The 19,672-nt window shown below is 32.0% G+C and overlaps 3 protein-coding genes across 3 annotated transcripts; 1 reads left to right on the top strand and 2 right to left on the bottom strand.

Annotated features, from left to right (window-relative positions):
* On the top strand, positions 1-4,344 carry LOC101493208 (nucleobase-ascorbate transporter 3). The gene is made up of 14 exons (XM_004499043.4): positions 1-293; positions 695-792; positions 874-1,050; positions 1,321-1,421; positions 1,560-1,635; positions 1,768-1,827; positions 2,108-2,292; positions 2,390-2,486; positions 2,974-3,060; positions 3,169-3,227; positions 3,359-3,450; positions 3,542-3,619; positions 3,711-3,871; positions 4,003-4,344. The coding sequence occupies exons 1-14, from the start codon at positions 137-139 to the stop codon at positions 4,219-4,221; spliced, it is 1,647 nt and encodes a 548-aa protein (XP_004499100.1). The 5' UTR covers positions 1-136; the 3' UTR covers positions 4,222-4,344.
* Positions 4,345-8,924: 4,580 nt separating this feature from the next.
* LOC101492877 (probable disease resistance protein At5g04720) lies at positions 8,925-12,461 on the bottom strand. The gene is made up of 5 exons (XM_004499042.4): positions 11,574-12,461; positions 10,732-11,129; positions 10,277-10,632; positions 9,971-10,182; positions 8,925-9,869 (listed from the first exon to the last, which is right to left on the bottom strand). The coding sequence occupies exons 1-5, from the start codon at positions 12,268-12,270 to the stop codon at positions 9,043-9,045; spliced, it is 2,490 nt and encodes an 829-aa protein (XP_004499099.1). The 5' UTR covers positions 12,271-12,461; the 3' UTR covers positions 8,925-9,042.
* Positions 12,462-15,321: 2,860 nt separating this feature from the next.
* LOC101492550 (CC-NBS-LRR disease resistance protein) lies at positions 15,322-19,265 on the bottom strand. The gene is made up of 5 exons (XM_004499041.4): positions 18,476-19,265; positions 17,710-18,104; positions 16,797-17,152; positions 16,475-16,680; positions 15,322-16,352 (listed from the first exon to the last, which is right to left on the bottom strand). Exons 1-5 carry the CDS (start codon positions 19,188-19,190, stop codon positions 15,526-15,528), a joined length of 2,499 nt encoding a protein of 832 aa, XP_004499098.1. The 5' UTR covers positions 19,191-19,265; the 3' UTR covers positions 15,322-15,525.
* Positions 19,266-19,672: the final 407 nt, after the last annotated feature.

Raw genomic sequence — 19,672 nt, 5'->3', positions numbered from 1 at the left:
AATATTTCTCAATAACCATTTTTTTTTTATTTATTCATTCATTCAAACCCTTTTTATATAAATACAAACTAACTTTTTTTCTTTGAGAATTAGAGAGAATTTCACAGAAAAGAAATTGATCTTTGTGTGAAAAAAAATGGGTGAGACAGACCACCACCATGCACCACCGTCAGCTCAGGCACCGCCACCGGGACCACCACCGCAGAATCTGGGACTTTCAAGGGGACCCACTTGGACTCCAGCTGAACAACTTCTTCAACTTCACTATTGCATCCATTCAAATCCTTCATGGCGTTAGTTTCTCCTTTTTTCACTCTTTCTATTTGATTCTTCCTTTTTTATTTATTTATTTAATTAATTAATTTTTTATACCATAAACTGAAAAAAAAAAGCCATGATATATGTTAAAAGTAGATGAGAATCTTATGTCAAGGCTTAAAACTTAAAAGGGTTGTAATAATATTTTTTTTTATAAGTTAATTTTTTTTTCTGTATCTGTTAGTTTATTTGTAAATTATTACCTTTATTCCAGTTTGATTCTCTCTCTCTCTTTTTTTTTTTAAAGTTTCTTTTTTTTTTCTTGTCATTTGTATGAATCTTATGTTAGATTCGGTGTGTAAAATTTTTGGTTGAGCTTATGAAGAAGATTCCTTTTAAAGATTCACTTTTTGGTTATAAAACTTTGATTTTGCAGCGGAAGCATTGCTTTTGGGATTTCAGCACTACATTGTGATGCTTGGAACAACAGTATTGATTGCAAGTAACCTTGTTCCTCAAATGGGGGGGAATCATGTAAGTGTGTACATAGATTTTGAGGAAAAAGATTGGTACTTGTTATGTATTTGTGGTGACTTTGTTGTTCTTGTTTTGTAGGGCGATAAGGCTCGTGTGATTCAGACATTGTTGTTTATGTCTGGTGTGAACACTTTGCTTCAGAGTTGGTTTGGGTCAAGGCTACCGGTGGTTATGGGCGGATCACTTGCTTTTGTTCTTCCGGTGATGTCAATCATAAATGATTACAATGACCAGAGTTTTTCATCTGAGCATCAGGTTTGTTTTTCGCAAACTGTCAACAGATTGTGATTTCAACTTTTGATGTATTTATTTATATTAAACTCGACGCTGTTGGATGCATCATCTTACCTCAGTTTCAAAATTGTGCAATATGTATCTTTTTTTTTGTTCAAAGTTCGAATGTTTGTTGAATCATATCTGCGATTTTGTTGCTTTTTTGTCTGATTATTTGTTGAGTGAATTGCTTCGTCGAACATGGAGTTGGTGATTCGAATTGCTAATCGATTATGACACTTGCATTTGTAGAGGTTTACCTATACAATGAGAACAATTCAAGGATCTCTAATTGTTTCTTCTTTCATCAATATCTTCCTTGGATATAGTAGGACATGGGGAAATTTAACAAGGTAAATTTTATTATGTCAATCTTCAATCTTCAATATTAATTTACTTTCCCTATTTCTCTTAAAAATCGGCATATAAAGTAACAACTTTAGTTTATTACTATGATTATTAGTTAATATCTCTTTTTCTTGCTTTATCAGGTTGTTTAGTCCCATTGTGATTGTACCTGTGGTATGTGTGGTGGGTCTTGGTCTGTTCGCAAGGGGCTTTCCGATGGTAAATATTCATAAGATGTGTCAAATAATAAATCAGTTTTTATTTGACTGGATCGAAGAATAAATCAGTTGTTTATTATAATAAAAAATAAAAATAGAAAGTTCATAAACTGAATTATCTTGATCCATGCAGCTTGCAGATTGTGTGCAGATTGGACTACCAATGCTCATTCTACTGGTCATAACACAACAGGTTTTATATCTCATCTGAAGCAATCTCTTATAGTTTTAGGATCTGTTTGGATTAGCTTTTATGAGTTTATCTACTGACATAAGTACTTGTGAGATTGTTGGAGAGAGCTTATGGCATGTCCATAAGTTGTTATCAACCTATTTCCGTAAGCTTTTGAAGATAGCTTATACATAAGCACTATGTGATAAGTGCTTATGCTATAAGCACTTAATTAAACTGTTTATCCAACCAGTGTCTTATTCTCTTCTACTAACAACCTTTTACATTTCCGTTCCTGCAGTATTTGAAGCGTCTTCATCCAACTGCTCATCATGTACTTGAGAGGTTTGCTTTACTTATCTGCATCGGCATTGTCTGGGCTTTTGCCGCTATCCTTACTGTGGCGGGTGCATACAATACTTCCAAACAACAGACCCAAGTTAGTTGCCGAACAGATCGCTCGTACCTTTTGTCTTCTGCTCCTTGGTATGTAGCGAAAGTAGTAGATTTAACTTTAACAGTTTATTTGAGTTCAAATGCTCTTTGATGAAACTTTATGATAACAATTATGTTTTGATTCCAGGATTAAATTTCCATATCCATTTCAATGGGGTACCCCAATATTCAAAGCCAGTCATGTCTTTGGGATGATGGGGGCAGCACTTGTCTCTTCTGCAGAGGTCTAGAAACTATTCCTTATCCTTAGTATTTTTAATTGAATAAATAGATATTTGGGTCCTTAAATATGACAAACTATCATTATGGTCTCTGAATGTATCAAAATTATAAAAACATATTTGAATGTGTTTTTGCTAGTCTGTTTGGTTGTAAATGTGTCTTCTATTAGTTGCCTTGGTTTTCAAATGTGTCTTCCGTTTCTCAGCTTGATCAATAAAATTACTATACACTCAATGATGTTTTTTGAAATTTTGATACATTCAGGATATAATAACACTGCCTCACACATTTCGGGATCAAAAATAATATTTACTCTTTTAAGTTCTACATATTGGCCTGATAATTTATAATTTCATGCTCAATTTTGACAACTTCACCCTCATGAAAATGATTTTAATTGTTTTAGCCTGTATTACAATTATTGTCAATCCGTTGTCATCAAACCGATGATCTAATCTAGATATTTTTTTAATGAAATTTTGAATGCAGTCAACTGGTACTTTCTTCGCTGCAGCCAGGCTTTCCGGTGCAACACCTCCTCCTGCACACGTGCTCACTCGAAGCATCGGGCTGCAGGTGAAGTTTCAATCATCTTGTTTCCGAACAATTCTTTTACATTACAAAATCTCGATATCTTGTAACTTTTGTGATGCAAACTCACATCTTTCACTCTTCTAAATGCAGGGTCTTAGCATGCTGCTTGAAGGCATTTTCGGTTCTATTGTCGGTACTACAGCATCTGTGTAAGAAAGCGATATTTTATGAACTTTTGTTTTGTTTCTGTTTAGTATTCTATTTTGCAATGTATCTAGTGTCAGTTATAAAGATTAAGAATTCTATATAATCAATATTACCAACTTTTTGGTGATTGTAGTGAAAATGTTGGTCTACTCGGTCTCACGCATATAGGGAGCAGAAGAGTGGTGCAAATATCATGTGCTTTCATGATTTTCTTCTCTATTTTTGGTACAATATTCCAACTTGAATTCTTGTGGGAAGAGTTCCCTTCCACATTTATGTTTCCTATGCAATTAATTATTTTTCCATGTCTATTCAGGTAAATTCGGAGCCTTTTTCGCATCAATTCCCCTACCAATATTTGCTGCTATATACTGCGTTTTATTCGGCATTGTCGGTAGGTGACACTACTATTATACAAACATTAAATTATTATAATTTTGACATATAAAGTCAAACTTATAAAACTCTCTCTCCATCTCTTGCAGCTGCTGTTGGGATTTCATTTATACAATTTACAAATAACAATTCCATAAGAAATATCTATGTTTTCGGCCTAACCTTGTTTCTTGGGATCTCAATTCCTCAATATTTTATCATGAACACTTCACCAGATGGTCATGGTCCAGTTAGAACAAATGGTGGATGGGTAAGTGACTCATGAAGTCTTTTAATTCTTCACTCCATACGATTATTTAGACTAATCAATATTTCGTGTTTCAACATTGACAATGTATATAAATTAAACTAACTGGTGTGCATCGTATTGCATGACAACAGTTTAACGACATATTGAACACAATATTCTCATCTCCACCAACTGTGGCAATAATAGTTGGGACAGTTCTTGACAATACACTTGAAGCAAAACAAACAGCTGTGGACAGAGGAATGCAATGGTGGGCTCCTTTCCAGAATAAGAAGGGAGATGTTAGAAATGATGAATTTTATCGCTTTCCTCTCAGGTTAACTGAATACATTCCTACCAGATTTCTCTAATAATTAAAACATATAAGTGCTTATATCTAAGCCTTTTTTATGATCATGTAAGATATGCTGCTCAAACAAACAAATTTTTCATATAGGCAAGTAGCCAAATTTTAACTTGGGTCAATTGATTTATGTGACTTAGTATTTCTTAATGTCTTATGTTCTTGCATGTGAAAATTTTATGGATAGTTTTAGTAAACAACTTAATGAAGCTATTTCTACAATCAAAGTGAAAATGAGAGCAAATTTTGTGTTGAAGCGAAGTTACTATCATATGATCATATCTTACTGCAAGCATATGCGAGTCAGCGACTCGTATATATATTGGTAAACAATGATCCTATTTTTTCCGTTTACAATAGTTCAATGTCTTCATGATCACCCCTAATAACCCCGTTGTCGTCCCGCCCCATTGAACAATATTGTCAAAATAGATAGTTCAATTAATTAGGTCAATTGATTGATTCAATCACAGATGAACTGACTAATAAATTATTGAAGTTTTTTTCCTAAGAAAAAGCAACAAAAAAAATTGTGGTTGAAGTGCAATACATCTTAGTTTGATTTTGGATAAAACCAACTTTGGTTCATCCGTCTTGTCCAGTCTAGAATATGGTGCCCTAGTCTCGTTATACTTATAGTGTACCAATTAAGTAATACAAGGTGTCCAAAAGTTCTTTTAAGCGAGTTTATGAGTTGAGAAAAATTAGCAACTTTATGAAATTGACCAAACATAAAAAGTGAACTTACCAATTGGTCCAATGATGTGTGATTTTTAATATAGTTGTGACTTCTGAGTAGTTAGTGACTGTTTCTATTTCTATTAATTTATTTCAAAGGAAATTAAGATGATCTCTTGCACTTATACTAATCGTATCTAGTCTCAATTTATTTTCTTTTGCATTTATATTCTAAAGATAATGTCTCAAATCTATGAAACGATGTTTGGTATTGATATGAATTCAATAGGAAAAATGTAAATTAGGAGTACTTGATTTGGATTTTGACGGGATGTACATTTGTGACGTAGAATTATGTAACCCAATCTAACCCATTAATATCCTAATCCACTCTCAAGCTAAAAATATCCAATTTAGTCTGCTTAGATTTTAAAAATTGGGCCCGTTATGTTTCCAAATTTTATTTAGATAATAGGTAAAATATCTCACGCGATCCTTTAATTTAATTTTAGAAAATAATTTAATGTTATTACTTTTTTTTTGAATTTAATATTTTATGTTTTAAAATGTCTAGAATATTTTTATTTTTTTTTTACAGAAATTCATAATATTTATCGTCATCTTCAAACAAAACTCATAAAATTAATAATTATCTTCAGCAAGATTCATATTTTCATCAAATTCATAACTCAAATATTTAAATAAACTCATATTTTTATATCTAATAACAACATTAAATTCATCAAATAAAAAACTCTCATTTTAAGATTTAGGTTAAAGATTTGATTTGAAGAAAAATAAAGAAAAAGAAGATATTGTCTTGATGAGTTGGAGATCATATCTTAAAGTGTAAATTCTTTATTTGATGGATTTAATGTTGTTGTTGGAGATGAAAATATGAGCCTATTTGAAAATTTGAGGTAATGATTTGATGATTATATGAGTTTTCTTGAAATTAATAATAAATGTTATGGATTTTGTTTGAAGATGATGATAAACTTTTTAAATTTCTGTAAAAAAAAATATATTGTTAATAATTTAAAATATAAAGATCAAATTGTTATTTAAAATTAAATAAAAAAATAAATAAATAATTGAATTATTATTTAAAATTAACTTAAGAGCATAAAAAAAATATTTTATTTAAATTATATTTCAAAGTAGTCCAAGTTAGTTTGACGTCACACAATAATGTAATTAATAAGTTGTATTATACATGACAGTAGCCAGTAGTTTTTTTATATTGATATGTTTTGTTTAAAAAATATATGATATACTTGGCTTATTTGTTTCATTTTCTTTTTTAATTTTGTAACTTAACTATATACTCTATCATCAATTAATTAATGGTAAATACAAGTTGGAATAAGTTAACATATCGGGAGAGTAAACTGGGATTTTGGTACTTACATAAGCATGATGTGATGCTTCCCAAAAGAGTAAAAAACTATACAACTACAACATACATTAATAGGATTTTCTTTGTGACAAAAATCAATGGAATTTCTTAAGTTCACGGGTTGATCCACGTTGATGTAATGGTGTGTACCTGTAGACTATTTTAAAATCAAGAACTTGTGAAATTGAAAAAAGTTAATTGTGACGTATTAGTTTAATGCTTGAAAGTACATATCATATTAAATTTATTTTCTAAGGTTTTACCAGTTAATATTAATAAGTTAATAACATATGATGTAACAAGTGGTCCATCGTGCTTCCAGAAAATCCATTGGATGGGGGTCGAAAAAAATTAATACTCTCTAAAAGACTATATTTTTAATTTTAAATGTAATTTTATTTTCTAAAAGACTATATTTTTTTTTTTAATTTTAAATGTATTTTATTTATTTTTTTTTCAATTGTATTTTTTAATTAATACAACATGTATCACTCTTAAATGTAATTTCATTTAATTACTTCAATTTATGGAGTATTTGGTGCACAAGGAACAAGCTGGTCTTTGATGTTGTAATTAGTGGTGTTGCACTCGACAATTGTAACGATTTTTGCGTAGTTCTTGCTTACCAAGCAAACTTTTGTTGACAACATGCTAATAATGTTACTATAATAATGTTATTAGTGTGAGTAAAAGTTTCATATTAGATCTAAATGTATATATTGAATAATATATAAGTGTGTGGTTGTTCTTGACCCATCATGATCTAACAATGGTTAATTTGATGTGATCGACTCATCTATTCGAAAGTCTTTTTAATAATGGTGGTCAATGACCTTTCTCATTGATGTTGTGTCAACGACAATGCCAATATATGAAGAAAATACCCCGTTTGAGAGGAGTTTAAAAGTTCCAATTTAAAATTTACGAGAATGTGGACGACTCTAACGCGCTTCATGGATACATCCAAGCTCTCTTGGTTGCTATCAAGCTTTGTTGGTAGACGAGTTACATCAGTATTTGGTGCTTCTTAGATCCCCTCCATGTTATTCAACCATGAGGCAGAAAAGTTTCATCATTATGCTAAATTTTTTGTGGTTATTATTGACTTTTTGGCTAAAGATTGAAATATAGCTCTTCACCAAAAATTTTGAAAGCAAAATTCTTGTGCGAGCATCCTAACTCAGATGAGAGCTAAAGATATTGATCATCAGATTGTTATTCATGAACTCCTTCTAAACATTGTTGATTGATGTTTAGGAGTATCTTTTTTAAAAATCCAATAGTTTTCCTTCTTTCCTTTCCTTGTTTTTCTTCTTCTCATGTAAAAAAAAAATGTAAAGCATTAGTATCTATGGTGAACCTTGTGTATCAGAAAATAGAGTATTTTAAGGAATTCTTAAATAAAAAAAATATTAAATATTTATAGATATTTGTATCATTTAAAAAAATTCGAATTTGAATTTTCTCTAAAATAATTTTTGTCCAATTTTACTTATCTTACATCCAACTTTAAATTATCAGAACCTATGTATTCCTTTGAAAATCGGAGGACTAAGAAAAATTGAACATCTTTTTTTATATACATTACCAAATTAAAACCTTTTGTTCTACACTCATGCACTTCTTCTTGCACATACAAAATAAATATTTTTTTACAAGACAATGATTTTTTCGTTACCGAAACAAAAATCTTGTTTTACACTCGTGAACTTCTTGCACATACAAAATAATTTTGTTTTACAAGACAATTTTTTTTTTTTGGGTACACAAGACAATGGTTTTATCTTATACACGCACATAAGAGATTCGGAAGAATCATATGATGATTATTTTATTGAGTTGACATGATATGGAGGCTTGACTACTAAGATTATTAGATGAGCGATGATGAAAAAGGATAACATAAAGAAACACACTGACAAAGAGGAAGATATTAAAATGAAGATAGGATTAAGAAAATGGACTAAGGAAGCTTCCCAGCAACCAGAAGACAGTGACTTGTGCAAACCTGATTTGCATAAACCAATGTGTTGGTTTCACATTTATCAGCTTATACGCGTTTTCTAGTATGAATCAGACAAATCCCTTTTAGTGGAGTCAAGTGATTGGAACTGGTATAAATGTACCATGTACATTATGTTAACTTATCATCATGAAATGGCCACAAAATTTCAATCTTTTGGTCCTACTTTTCCTTATCAGAATGGAAAATACACATTTCCCAAATGGAAATCTATCTAATCATTTCCCTTTTTCCAGCCGCCTTATACCTTTTTTTTTAATGTCTTTAAATTATTTGGATCATTAAAAAAACAACAGAATTTGATTATGAAAAACAAGTGTTTAAATTCTGAATTCTTTCATGTTAGATGCTGTAAGAAATTGACATTTTTGTTTGTTAACTCAAACTAATAATAATAGAATTTGACTGGATTTTTCACTGGCTACTTGCAATAATTGTAGAAATTCAAGTAATTTGAAAGTAATAACACCGGCTTGATACACCGTAAGTGTACACTCTCAACCAATCGCAAATCACATTTGTATGAATTTTAAAATAAATATAATTAAAATCAAATATTTTTAATGATTTTATACAGTAAAAAAATCTTTATACAGTAAATAGACATGAATTAAATTCAAAAAATTTATGCCATGATATGATTTCCATTTCAAATAAAGGTTATACGAACAAGTATTTACAAAAAATTGTGAGGTTAAAACATCACAAGAAACATAATCTAATATTAGTCAGTCTCTAAGCCAGTCTAGATCATAGTGTGGCTCAGCTACTTGAATATGAACATTAGGCTTAGCCATCTCAACCTCTTTCCACATCCAAGACACTTCTTCATCACAGATTACAACCTGCAAAGAATGCAATGACAATGAAGACTTTGGTATATACCTAATCATCGGACATTCCCTCATGTCTATCTTCTCCAAGCTTACCAACTTACCAAGAGCTTCAGGGAAGTTTTCAAGGTTAACGCATTGAGAAACGTCGACATACTTCAATCGAGTCATATCAGAGATGCTAGGAGGAAGTGTTTTCAAATCCGGACATGCGTATAACCGAAGGATCTCAAGAGATCTTAGTTTGCCTAATTCAATAGGTAGTTGTGTTAAACTATGGCAGTTAGTGAGACTCAAGTTCTGTAGTGACTGTATCCTACAAATGCTTGAAGGAAACTCGGTTACATCATCGCAGTGGTCAAGTGTGAGCTCAGAGATGTTAGGGAAGATATCAGCCAGGTTTGCATCTTTCCCTTCAAGACTGTTGTTAATCTTACAAAGGACTATAAACAATTTGCTCAAGCTTTCCATCACTATGCCTGATAACTGTGGAATGGAAACTTTTTCAACCCAAAGGCTCCTCAAGTTTGTCAAGTTCTTAAAAACCGAAACGTTGTGAAGACGAGCATATGAAGTGCTGTGGTTTATTACTATTAATGCTCTCAAATTTGGCATTCTATTAATGAAGGGAGGTAAGAAGTATTCACTAGATGTGAAATTAATAATCAGTACTTCAGCTTTAGGAAATTCCAAATTACACCAGTCACCTTTTCTCATTTCACCTGTAATGTAAAATTCATCACGAAGATTAATCACAGAACATGAAAGAAAGTTATAATATAGAAAGTATCTTAGAAAGTGATTGGCATACATATATTTCTACCTGTTTGAATGGAAACAATCTGAGCTTCAAATGGTTGGTCCCTATATCTCAACCACTCTTTAGGAAGTTTCCCATTATCTTCTCGTTTTGGCATTACTAATCTTCGACGCTGATTAGCACTCCCACGATTGCTCAAATTAAGGGCAAGATCTCTCAGTATATCATGTTGAGTAACAGAAATTTCAAAGCAACTGCTATACATACCGCCAGCACTGAAAAGTATAAATGTCGAAAGCATTTTAGAATAATATGCTATTTCAAATGTGAAATCATAAAACAAGAATGTTATTTTTTTAAGTTGCATACCGCGCCTCTTTCACTAAGGTGAGGAAATTCTTGTTTGAAAGCTCAACCACAATAGCGTAAGCTTCTGTTTCATGAATATCGTGAATTTCAACCCACATATTGATTAGAATTTCAAAAGGAATCTTTCTATCCTCTGGAAAGGAACACAGGTCCAAGAAGCACTCCTTGATCTTTTCTGGCAAGTAATTAGTACTGATCGCCATTCTATCAATAAGATTAAGTTCATAGGATTCACCTATGCTTAGGCCTTGAGAAAGCCTCGTTTTAACACTTAACCAATACAATTCATTCTGATCTCGCAACGAAGCTCCAATCACTTTAAGAGCTAGTGGAAGCTTTCCACACTCATTCACAACCTGTTCAACATTGAAGTCAATGAGATTAAATTCATAGGATTGAAACCTACACAACACTTTAACTTACGAAATTCAAAACTTTGAAGTTGAAACCATTACCTGTTTGACTAAATTCTGATTAGCAGATAAAGGGATTGATTTCTGTCCAAAAGCGTGGTGACAGAACAAAGACAGTGCATCGTCTTCGCCAAGCAATTTCACTTGATAAGTTGCATCAAAAACTGGTAATCTGAACCTGGAAACCACGATGAATTTGCAACAAGGTACTCTAAACACAAGTTGTTCCAGCACAGAAAGTGACCATACATCATCAAGAATAACCAGGATTTCACTCTGGCTCGCGCATTCAAATTGCACTGGCTTCCACTGCGGAACAGCATAATTGGTATTATTCAAGCTTCCATTTCCCATGATGTGTCCCAAAATCTTTGCCCTCAACTGCTCCACATTTGGAGACTGCGAGACAGTCAGAAACAAAATTCTCTCTTTGAAATGGCCTGCAAAATGCAAATGCTAAAAGTTAAATACCTTTTGAAACACTTTGCCATGAATGAGAAAAAACATAGAAGCATGTGCACACAATATAGTACTACAAGTACAAGCAAATCTCTTCAGCTAAATTGTCAGTAGTTGGATTAATTCTCTCATCAATTAGATTAATCCAACAACTAACAATTTACCCGGAAAGGGTTACACACGTTTTTGGCCATTCATATTACAATCTTGTCATCATCATCATATATGGAAAACAAATAACCAAGAAACAAGGCAACAGAACAAGTACTAATGATTTAATTTTAATTCATACAAAGAAAGAGTTATTGTATCATTATTATCATAAAATATATGAAACTAAAAATTGCATAATTCACTAATCTATCACCTTACATGGTAAAAAATACATTATCAAATGAATCAAAGAGAAACAGATTGAAGCTTACATCGAATTTGTTCATCTCTACAAACCTCTCTAGCAAGAGTAGTTTTTCCAGATCCACCAATCCCACAAATCCCAAAAAGAAAAACATCTTTTCTTCCAACAACCATCTCAATAACCTTATTCTTCCCAAACTCCAAACCAAAACTTAAATTAACATTCCCTAAACTACCCTCAACCCAACTCTCATCTTCCTCAGCAGTCCTAAGAGCTTCCTCAACCCACCCACCACCCCCAACACCAATCTTCATCGCACCAAAAAACTGCTCCATCCTCCGGTTCGACGCATCAACCCGGTCGAACCGTTCATCCATATTAAACCGGACATGATGCACATCAGCTAAAATATGAGCCTGCAACGGAACCTGCAAGAATTTCGTCACACACTCTTCGAGATTCTCCATCTTCTTCGCGAGCCGATAGTTTCTATAAACATTCCAACGGCTTGTAGCGAGAACTTTGTGAGAGAGTTCGACGCCGGAGCGGAGAATCTCGGAGAGACGGTCGAGGTGAGATTGTCTCGGGGGAGGAAGTTCGACGCCGGAGTATTTGATTTCTTCGATTGTTGGGAGAATTTCGCGGATGAAGGTTAAGAGCTGTTCAGCGCTTGATCTGGAGTTGAGAGTTTTGGTTGAAATGCTTGAGAGCATTTCCCATAATTTAGAAGCTATGTCACCGGAGAAAAATTCCGTTATGGCCATCGTCGTTGATGATGATGGCGTTTGCCGCCACCGTCCGGTGATTGCAGTTAGTTTATGGTTATTTCTTCGTAACTTCGTGTTCTCTTTTATTAGTCACTTAGTGCCGCAACAGGGTTGAATTTACTGTAATGCCCTTATTGAATCAATTATTTTTTGAGATTTCAATTTCCAACTAACAGGACTCTGTTGGATTTGACCAATCACGAATCCGCTTTATATAGTTTCAGTTATGTTACTACTCTAAGCACATAGAAAACAAAACAAACAACGTCGCCGCCACCTAAAAATAAAACGGAATATATTATTTACTGTTATCTTTTTGTATTGCACTTTTTTATTGTGTTAAAAAAATTATGAGTCTCATAAAATTGATGATGTGGAAGAATTTAAGTTGTAATTAACTTAAGATTCTTTATTTGAATATATGTTCAATGGAGAACTAGTTCAAATTTAATAGAAACAGTGTCCACCAGAATAATGGGAAACACTCTAGATGTGACTTGATTGTGTGAGAGTTTTTTTTACAATATTGATGGTAGATGGCACAAATGATATTTTACTATAGGAAAGATAAAAGTGTGTCGCTCTCGGTATAGAAAGATGGAGAGTTTATATTCATTTGAATATGTTTAATTTAGGAGAAGATCACTCACACTTTATTGGACAAAATTACTTGAAAATGCATTTTTAATAGGACAAACTCCACTTTATAGCCGTGTATTTATAATATTTTATCTCTTGATTAAAATATTGAGATCATCAACACCTAACATAAGAGAAATAAGTGTGCTGATTAGTTTAATTATATTATTGTAGAGGGCTAAATACCACATATAGTCCCTTAATTTAATTTCAGTTAACATTTTAGTCTTTTATTTTTTTTTTTCTTTTTCGATTTGGTTTTTTATTTTAATTTTAAGTGACAATTTAATATTTTATGTTTTAAAATGTTAACAATGTTATCCTTTTTTTACAAAAATTCAAAAATTCATCAAAATTTTCAAACAAAACTCCTAAATTTAATTATTCTTTAATATAAAATAAACTTCATCAAATTTGTAGCTCAAATCTTCAAATAAACTCATATTTGTCATTCTCTATTTGATATTGTTAGAGATGAAAATATGAGTTTATTTAAAGATTTAAGTTATTAATTTGATGAAATTGCATTATATTGAGGATGGTAATTAATTTTATGGGTTTTGTTTGAAATTTTTGAATTTTTGCAAAAAATAAGGATAACATTGTTGATATTTTAAAACATAAAATATCAAATTGTCACTTAAAATTAAAATAAGTGACCAAATCAGAAAGAAAAAAAATAAAGAACATAACTGAAATTAAATTAAGGGACCACATTTGGTATTTAGCTTATTGTGGAGACTCCACCAAATGAACCCTACAGTTCTTCTATGATTTCTCATGGGCATAATATTTGAAAATGTTTGTTTAGTTTTTTAGTTTCTGTTTACTCTTGAGCCGTCGGTCGTTTTTTGTGAAAAAAAAGTATTATCAAAATGTTTTAATTTATTTTATTTATGAAAGATGATTTCTTTTTTTATCTATTGTGATCATCGATTGAAAAAGTGTAAAAAGAGAGATAATAATTTTATGTTGTCAGGAATTTGATCACTATATTAATTAAATTAACTATATTATTTTTAACAAGAATGTTAAAAAGTTACAAGAAAACATTAACAAAAAACACACTATTTCCAAGATGTAATTACTATTTCACCTCTCAAGCATTTTTTATTTACCAGTATTTTACCATTTTATCCGTGTATAATTACTATTTTACTCAAGCATTTTTTATTTACCCTCATTAAAATTTTATGGTATGATCGTCAAATTTCGTTATGTTATGTTGGTATTCATACCTTCTAGCATAGCTCATTTTTTAACAAAATTTCCAAATTAGATAGATGAGTCTTTGTATTTGAGGAATGGAGTGATTACATATAATTTACTAAATAATATCAATATTTGTCAAGTTAAGACTTAAGAAGAGAGAAAATGTATTCTATTAGGTGTGAAATAGGCAAGGAATATTGAATACTAAATTGTGGTACAAATTGTTTGATATTATGTTATGTAAAACCAAGAAAAACTTGAGGACATGCGTGTTTACGTACACTACTAGTCTACTACTATACTTGAGTTTGAAAAGAAGTGAGAGAAAATAAAATAAAGAGAAACAGAAAAAGAAATGGTTATTTACTTAGTAAGAAATTATTTTATACAAAGCCCCTGCTTTGATTTCTGATTTTGCATATGTTTCATTTCATCGTGTTGGCTGATTTTTCTGTTTGACCTTCTAGACCTTTAATTAATGAAAAAAACGTGAAAAATGATAAAAAAAAAAACAAATGTATAAAATACTACTTTTACCCATGTAAGAAGAAAAATAAAAATTAACAAAAGCAAAAGTATTTTACAACTGTTCCTAGCACTACTGAAAAATTAATTATCAATTAAGAACCACAGTCAAGAGTCAAGAGTCAAGCATAAAATATTTTTAATGTATCAATGTTCAATGTACCTGCTAAAGTGACAAAATAAACACTTCAAATTAATGTTATTGCATTTTCAATTGATTTGAGAGGACAATTTTTTGTAGGGTAGTAGACAAAAGAAGAAAAGAGGGTCCTTTTTCATATGTTGAAAAGTTCCACAATAGAATAGATTGTAAATGAGAAAAAGTGAAGAATGCTCCACTCCCACTAAACAATCAAGAAATGCATCACTCTTTAAATTCATTGAATTTTGATAATATTCCCCCGCTGCAAGAAAAAGTAATTTGGTATTTGAGTTATAGTTAATCACTTTTTTATAGACAAATGTTAGTTAGTTTGTCGGAAAAATAATAAAATTATTAACAACAAAGATTGAATTCAATACCTCTTCTTATTACTTCTTAAGCGTTCAAACTCATACTACTAGATTACATTTTTTAAGACGTTATTGCTTGCGAATGTAAATTGTAAGCTTTGTATCATGGACAAGGTTGCATTTCAAATCAACTATTGAGGAAATATTGTAGTAGGAAGGTAAAAATTAACCACACCATTATTTTCCATTACTTGTAATGAACTTAGTAACTTGGTTAATTGAAATTACTCAAGACTAACAAAAAGACTATGCCATAATTTTCACCTCTTTAGTTTATGAAGAAGATAATTTCCATTAAATACAATTATGGACAAGTCTTACAATAATTTTGTGTGCAAACATCACAAGAACATAAGAAACCATTCACTCTCTAAGCCATTCCAAATCAAAGTATTGTTCTGATATTTGAATATGAACATTTGGCTTAGCCTTCTCCACATCCTTCCACATATCAAACACTTCCTCATCACAAATCACAAGCCTTAAAGACTTCAATGAAATAGCAGACTTTGGTACACTTTTAATCATGGAGCATTCCCTCATATCAATCTTTTCCAAACTTACCAATTTACCAATCTCTTCAGGGAAACACGACAAGTCAACGCATTGCGAAATGTCAATATACTTCAATCTAATCATGTCACATATACTAGGAGGAAGCGACTTCAAATTCGGACAAGCGTATAGTCGGAGAATCTCTAGATACCTTAGTCTGCCTAATTCATCAGGAAGTTGAGACAAATTGTGACAATTGGTGAGACTCAAGTTTTGGAGTGATTGTATCCTACAAATGCTTGAGGGAAATTCAGTAATATCATCACAATGATCAAGAGTGAGTTCAAAGAGGTTAGGAAATATTTGAGCCATGTTTACCTGTTTATCCTCTAGACTTTTATTAATCTTACATAAGACTATAAATAATTTGCCTAAGTTTTTCATCAAAATGTCTCCAAATTGAGGGATGGAAACTTTTTCAAGCCATAAGCTTCTCAAGTTGGTCAAATTGTTGAAAACTGAAACATTGTGAAGGCATGCATACGATGCACTATAGTTTATTATTATTAATGCTCTCAAATTTGGCATTCTATCTATGAAAGGAGGTAAAAAGTAATCACTTGATGTGAAATTTATAATCAACACTTCAGCCTTTGGAAAGTCTAGATTACACCAATCCATTTCCTTCATTTCACCTGCAATGTAAAATTGTAAAATTCATCATACACATGAATAACATTAGATGCAAGAAAAAAGTGTATATAAAGGACACAAGCGCGTGCATGCATGTGTAGTGTGTATTCACATAAATACATACTTGTGTGAATTGAAACAATTTGAGCTTCGAATGGTCTGTGTTTGTGTCTCAACCACTCTTTAGGGAGTCCTTTCTCTCTTTTAGGCATAACTAATCGCCGACGTTCATTAATGCTCGCGCGATTACTCAAATTAAGCGCAAGGTCTCTAAGTACATCATGCTGTGTAACTGAGATCTCAAAGCAACTGCTGTACATTCCACCGGCACTGATAGATCAATTTATCAAAAGGTTTTAGATCAACTCCGCATACTGACAAAATAACAATTAACAACTAACATTTGCTATTTCAAGAAAACAAAAGAATGCTTTCAAGTTGCATACCGTGCTTCTTTCACCAAAGTGAGAAGATTTTTATTGGAGAGTTCAACAACAATAGCAAAAGCATCTTTCTCATCAATATCATGGATTTCAACCCACATATTGATGAGAACATCAAGAGGGATTTTTTTGTCCTCAGGGAATGAACAAAGGTCTAAGAAGCACTCCTTGATCTCTTCTCTTAAGTAGTTGATACTTATTGCCATTCTTTCAATTAGGTTAATTTCATGTGATTCTCCAATACATTGGCCTTGAGATAACCTGTTTTTAACACTTGCCCAAAACATTTCAGTTTGATCTCTCAATGAAGCTCCAATCACTTTAAGAGCCAATGGAAGCCTTTGACATTCACTCACAACCTGTTTGTTTCCCATTGGACACAAGAATCAATCAAAAAGGGTGAAATAGGTGTTTACACAGTACTTGGTTATGCGGTGACAAAAATTGATTTTAGTTAAAAGTGACTTGAACAATAAATTTGAGTGTAGAAGTTAAGTTTGAAATCAGAAGCTACAAATCCTAGCTTTAAATTATAATCAATTTTTGAGGGAAAATCAATTCTACTTGATAACATCCAAGGCGTCGAAATCAAATTTTCACCTCTAGAATCAATGGAGGGGTTAAAAATCATTACACATGTGTAAAATTGATTTTGACATGTATGCATTTTCTTTAGTAGAATTAATTGACTCCAAATTTGAGTCAGATTGAAACTATAATTCCAAGCTTTTGTCTCTACAATTGATTTTCAGTCTCAAATTTATTATTGAACTCATTTTTATATAAATGTATCAAAACATAAATCACTTTATCTTTGACTCACTTTTAGCCGGAATCAATTTTACAAAATTAATTCTTTTTAAACCAAACACACTAATAAAGGTAAATTTTACACTTGAAAGTTTGAAACAATGACCTGTTTGACCAAACTCTCATTAGCTGATAAAGGGATTGATTTCTGTCCAAAAGCATGGTGACAGAACAAAGACAGAGCATCCTCTTCACTCAACAATTCAACATCATAAGTTGCATTGAATATTGTTGGGAATTTGAACCTTGAAACCACAACAAACTTGCAACCAGTCATTCTACACACAAGTTGTTCAAGATCTGAGAGTGACCAAACATCATCTAGAACAACCAAGGTTCTAGCTTCACTTCTACATTCAAATTGTGGTATCCATTGAGGAACAACATAATTTGGTTTCAAGCTTCCATTTCCCATTATGTGTCCCCAAATCTTTGTCCTAAGCTGCTGCACATTTGGAGATTGTGAAACAGTCAAAAACAAGATTCTCTCCTTAAAATAACCTGCAAAAAGTATCAACTGTTAAAACTTTTGAAACATTTTCCAACTAAAACAAAGAAATAAAATATAAAAACAAAAACAAGAAAAGTACAAGTTTGGATGCAAGTTGAAGTTATGAAAAGTGATTTTCCTACCTACAAACATCTATATTTGATTACTTTGCATCAAAATTGAATTTATCTCCAAAATTTAGACACATACTATAAAAGTGATAAACTATTTTCAGCTTATTTCCAATAGGTTCTCCAAGATAACTTAACAAAACAGCTTATAACTTATATGAAAACAAATTGACTTTTATTATAGAAATGATTTATTTTTATTTATTAAAGCATGGCCTAATAATAAGGAAATAGAATTGAATGTTACTTACGTCTAACTTGTTCATCTCTACAAACCTCTCTAACAAGAGTAGTTTTCCCAGATCCACCAATTCCACAAATACCAACAACCCATAAATCATCTCTTCCAGTAACTTTCTCCTTAACTTTCTTCTTCCCCAAATCCAAACCAACACTCAAATTCAAATTCAAATTCAAATTTCCACAATTACCCTCAACATTCAAATTATCATATTCCTCCATACAAGACCTAACAGCTTCCTCCACCCATCCACCACCTCCAACACCAATCTTCATAGCATCAAAATACTCCTCCAACTTCCGGTTGGCCGCGTCGACCCGGTCGAACCGCTCGGCCATCTCAAACCGAGTATGACTCACGTCAGCCAATATATGAGCCTGCATGGGACCCTGTATGAACTTTGAAACATTCTTTTCAAGTTTTTCCATTTTCTTTGCTAATTGAAGATTCTTGTAAACATTCCAGCGGCTTGAAGAGAGAACTTTGTGAGAGAGTTCAACGCCGGAGCGGAGAATCGTGGAGAGATGGTCGAGCTGAAACTGCCGTTGCTCCGGTAACTCGACGCCGGAGTATTTGATTTCTTGGATTGTTGGGAGGAGTTCGTTGATGTAATTGAGGAGTTGTTCGGCGCTTGATCTGCATAAAAGGGATTTACGAGATATTGTCATTAGCATTTTTATTAGCTCCGTTGCAATCTCGCCGGCGAAGAAATCGTTCAGTGCCATCGTTGCATATACAAACGCTACTTTCTTTTTTCTTAAATTTTGTTTCTTCGTTGGTTGTTGTTTAAGTCTTCCACTCTTCCTTATACTACGTGAGTGTGTGCTAGGTTCTTGTTCAATGGACCATAATGCCCTTGCTAAGGTTATTTTAGAACAAATATATTGATTTTATTTGTTTATATTTAAGATTGGAGAGACTATTACTTCCTCCTATCCTTTTTCACTTTTGAGTGTAATTTTCTTTTATCTTACTTATTGAACATAAATCAACTCAAGTTGATGATCCAAAGATCTGAGCGGATAATATTTTGTCACTTCGATAGAATGGTTGAATTTGCACTCACTTTGAAGTTAAAATCTGTGTTTGATTGAGTAAATATATAAGATAGAAACATGGTATTTATATCACATGTTCAAGATTATTGTTAGATTTGTTGCAATATTCTTTTTTGATGAAGTCGTTGAAGTTAGGACTGATTGATCTT

The sequence above is a fragment of the Cicer arietinum genome, chromosome 4, assembly GCF_000331145.2.
Source record: "Cicer arietinum cultivar CDC Frontier isolate Library 1 chromosome 4, Cicar.CDCFrontier_v2.0, whole genome shotgun sequence".
Lineage (NCBI taxonomy): Eukaryota > Viridiplantae > Streptophyta > Magnoliopsida > Fabales > Fabaceae > Cicer > Cicer arietinum.
This window is presented reverse-complemented; position numbering and strand designations above follow the sequence as displayed.

What these genes read in the sequence shown, in the direction of transcription:
- LOC101492877 (XM_004499042.4), bottom strand. Translation starts at nt 12,270, where the DNA reads ATGGCCATAACGGAATTTTTCTCCGGTGACATAGCTTCTAAATTATGG. An exon ending in TAGAGATGAACAAATTCGAT is followed by an intron (nt 11,130 to 11,573) that starts GTAAGCTTCAAT and finishes TGCATTTTGCAG; the next exon opens with GCCATTTCAAAGAGAGAATT. An exon ending in ACCTTAGTGAAAGAGGCGCG is followed by an intron (nt 10,183 to 10,276) that starts GTATGCAACTTA and finishes TATACTTTTCAG; the next exon opens with TGCTGGCGGTATGTATAGCA.
- LOC101493208 (XM_004499043.4), top strand. Translation starts at nt 137, where the DNA reads ATGGGTGAGACAGACCACCACCATGCACCACCGTCAGCTCAGGCACCG. An exon ending in CCATTCAAATCCTTCATGGC is followed by an intron (nt 294 to 694) that starts GTTAGTTTCTCC and finishes TTGATTTTGCAG; the next exon opens with CGGAAGCATTGCTTTTGGGA. An exon ending in CGTTTTATTCGGCATTGTCG is followed by an intron (nt 3,620 to 3,710) that starts GTAGGTGACACT and finishes CATCTCTTGCAG; the next exon opens with CTGCTGTTGGGATTTCATTT.
- LOC101492550 (XM_004499041.4), bottom strand. Translation starts at nt 19,190, where the DNA reads ATGGCACTGAACGATTTCTTCGCCGGCGAGATTGCAACGGAGCTAATA. An exon ending in TAGAGATGAACAAGTTAGAC is followed by an intron (nt 18,105 to 18,475) that starts GTAAGTAACATT and finishes TACTTTTTGCAG; the next exon opens with GTTATTTTAAGGAGAGAATC. An exon ending in ACTTTGGTGAAAGAAGCACG is followed by an intron (nt 16,681 to 16,796) that starts GTATGCAACTTG and finishes TTGATCTATCAG; the next exon opens with TGCCGGTGGAATGTACAGCA.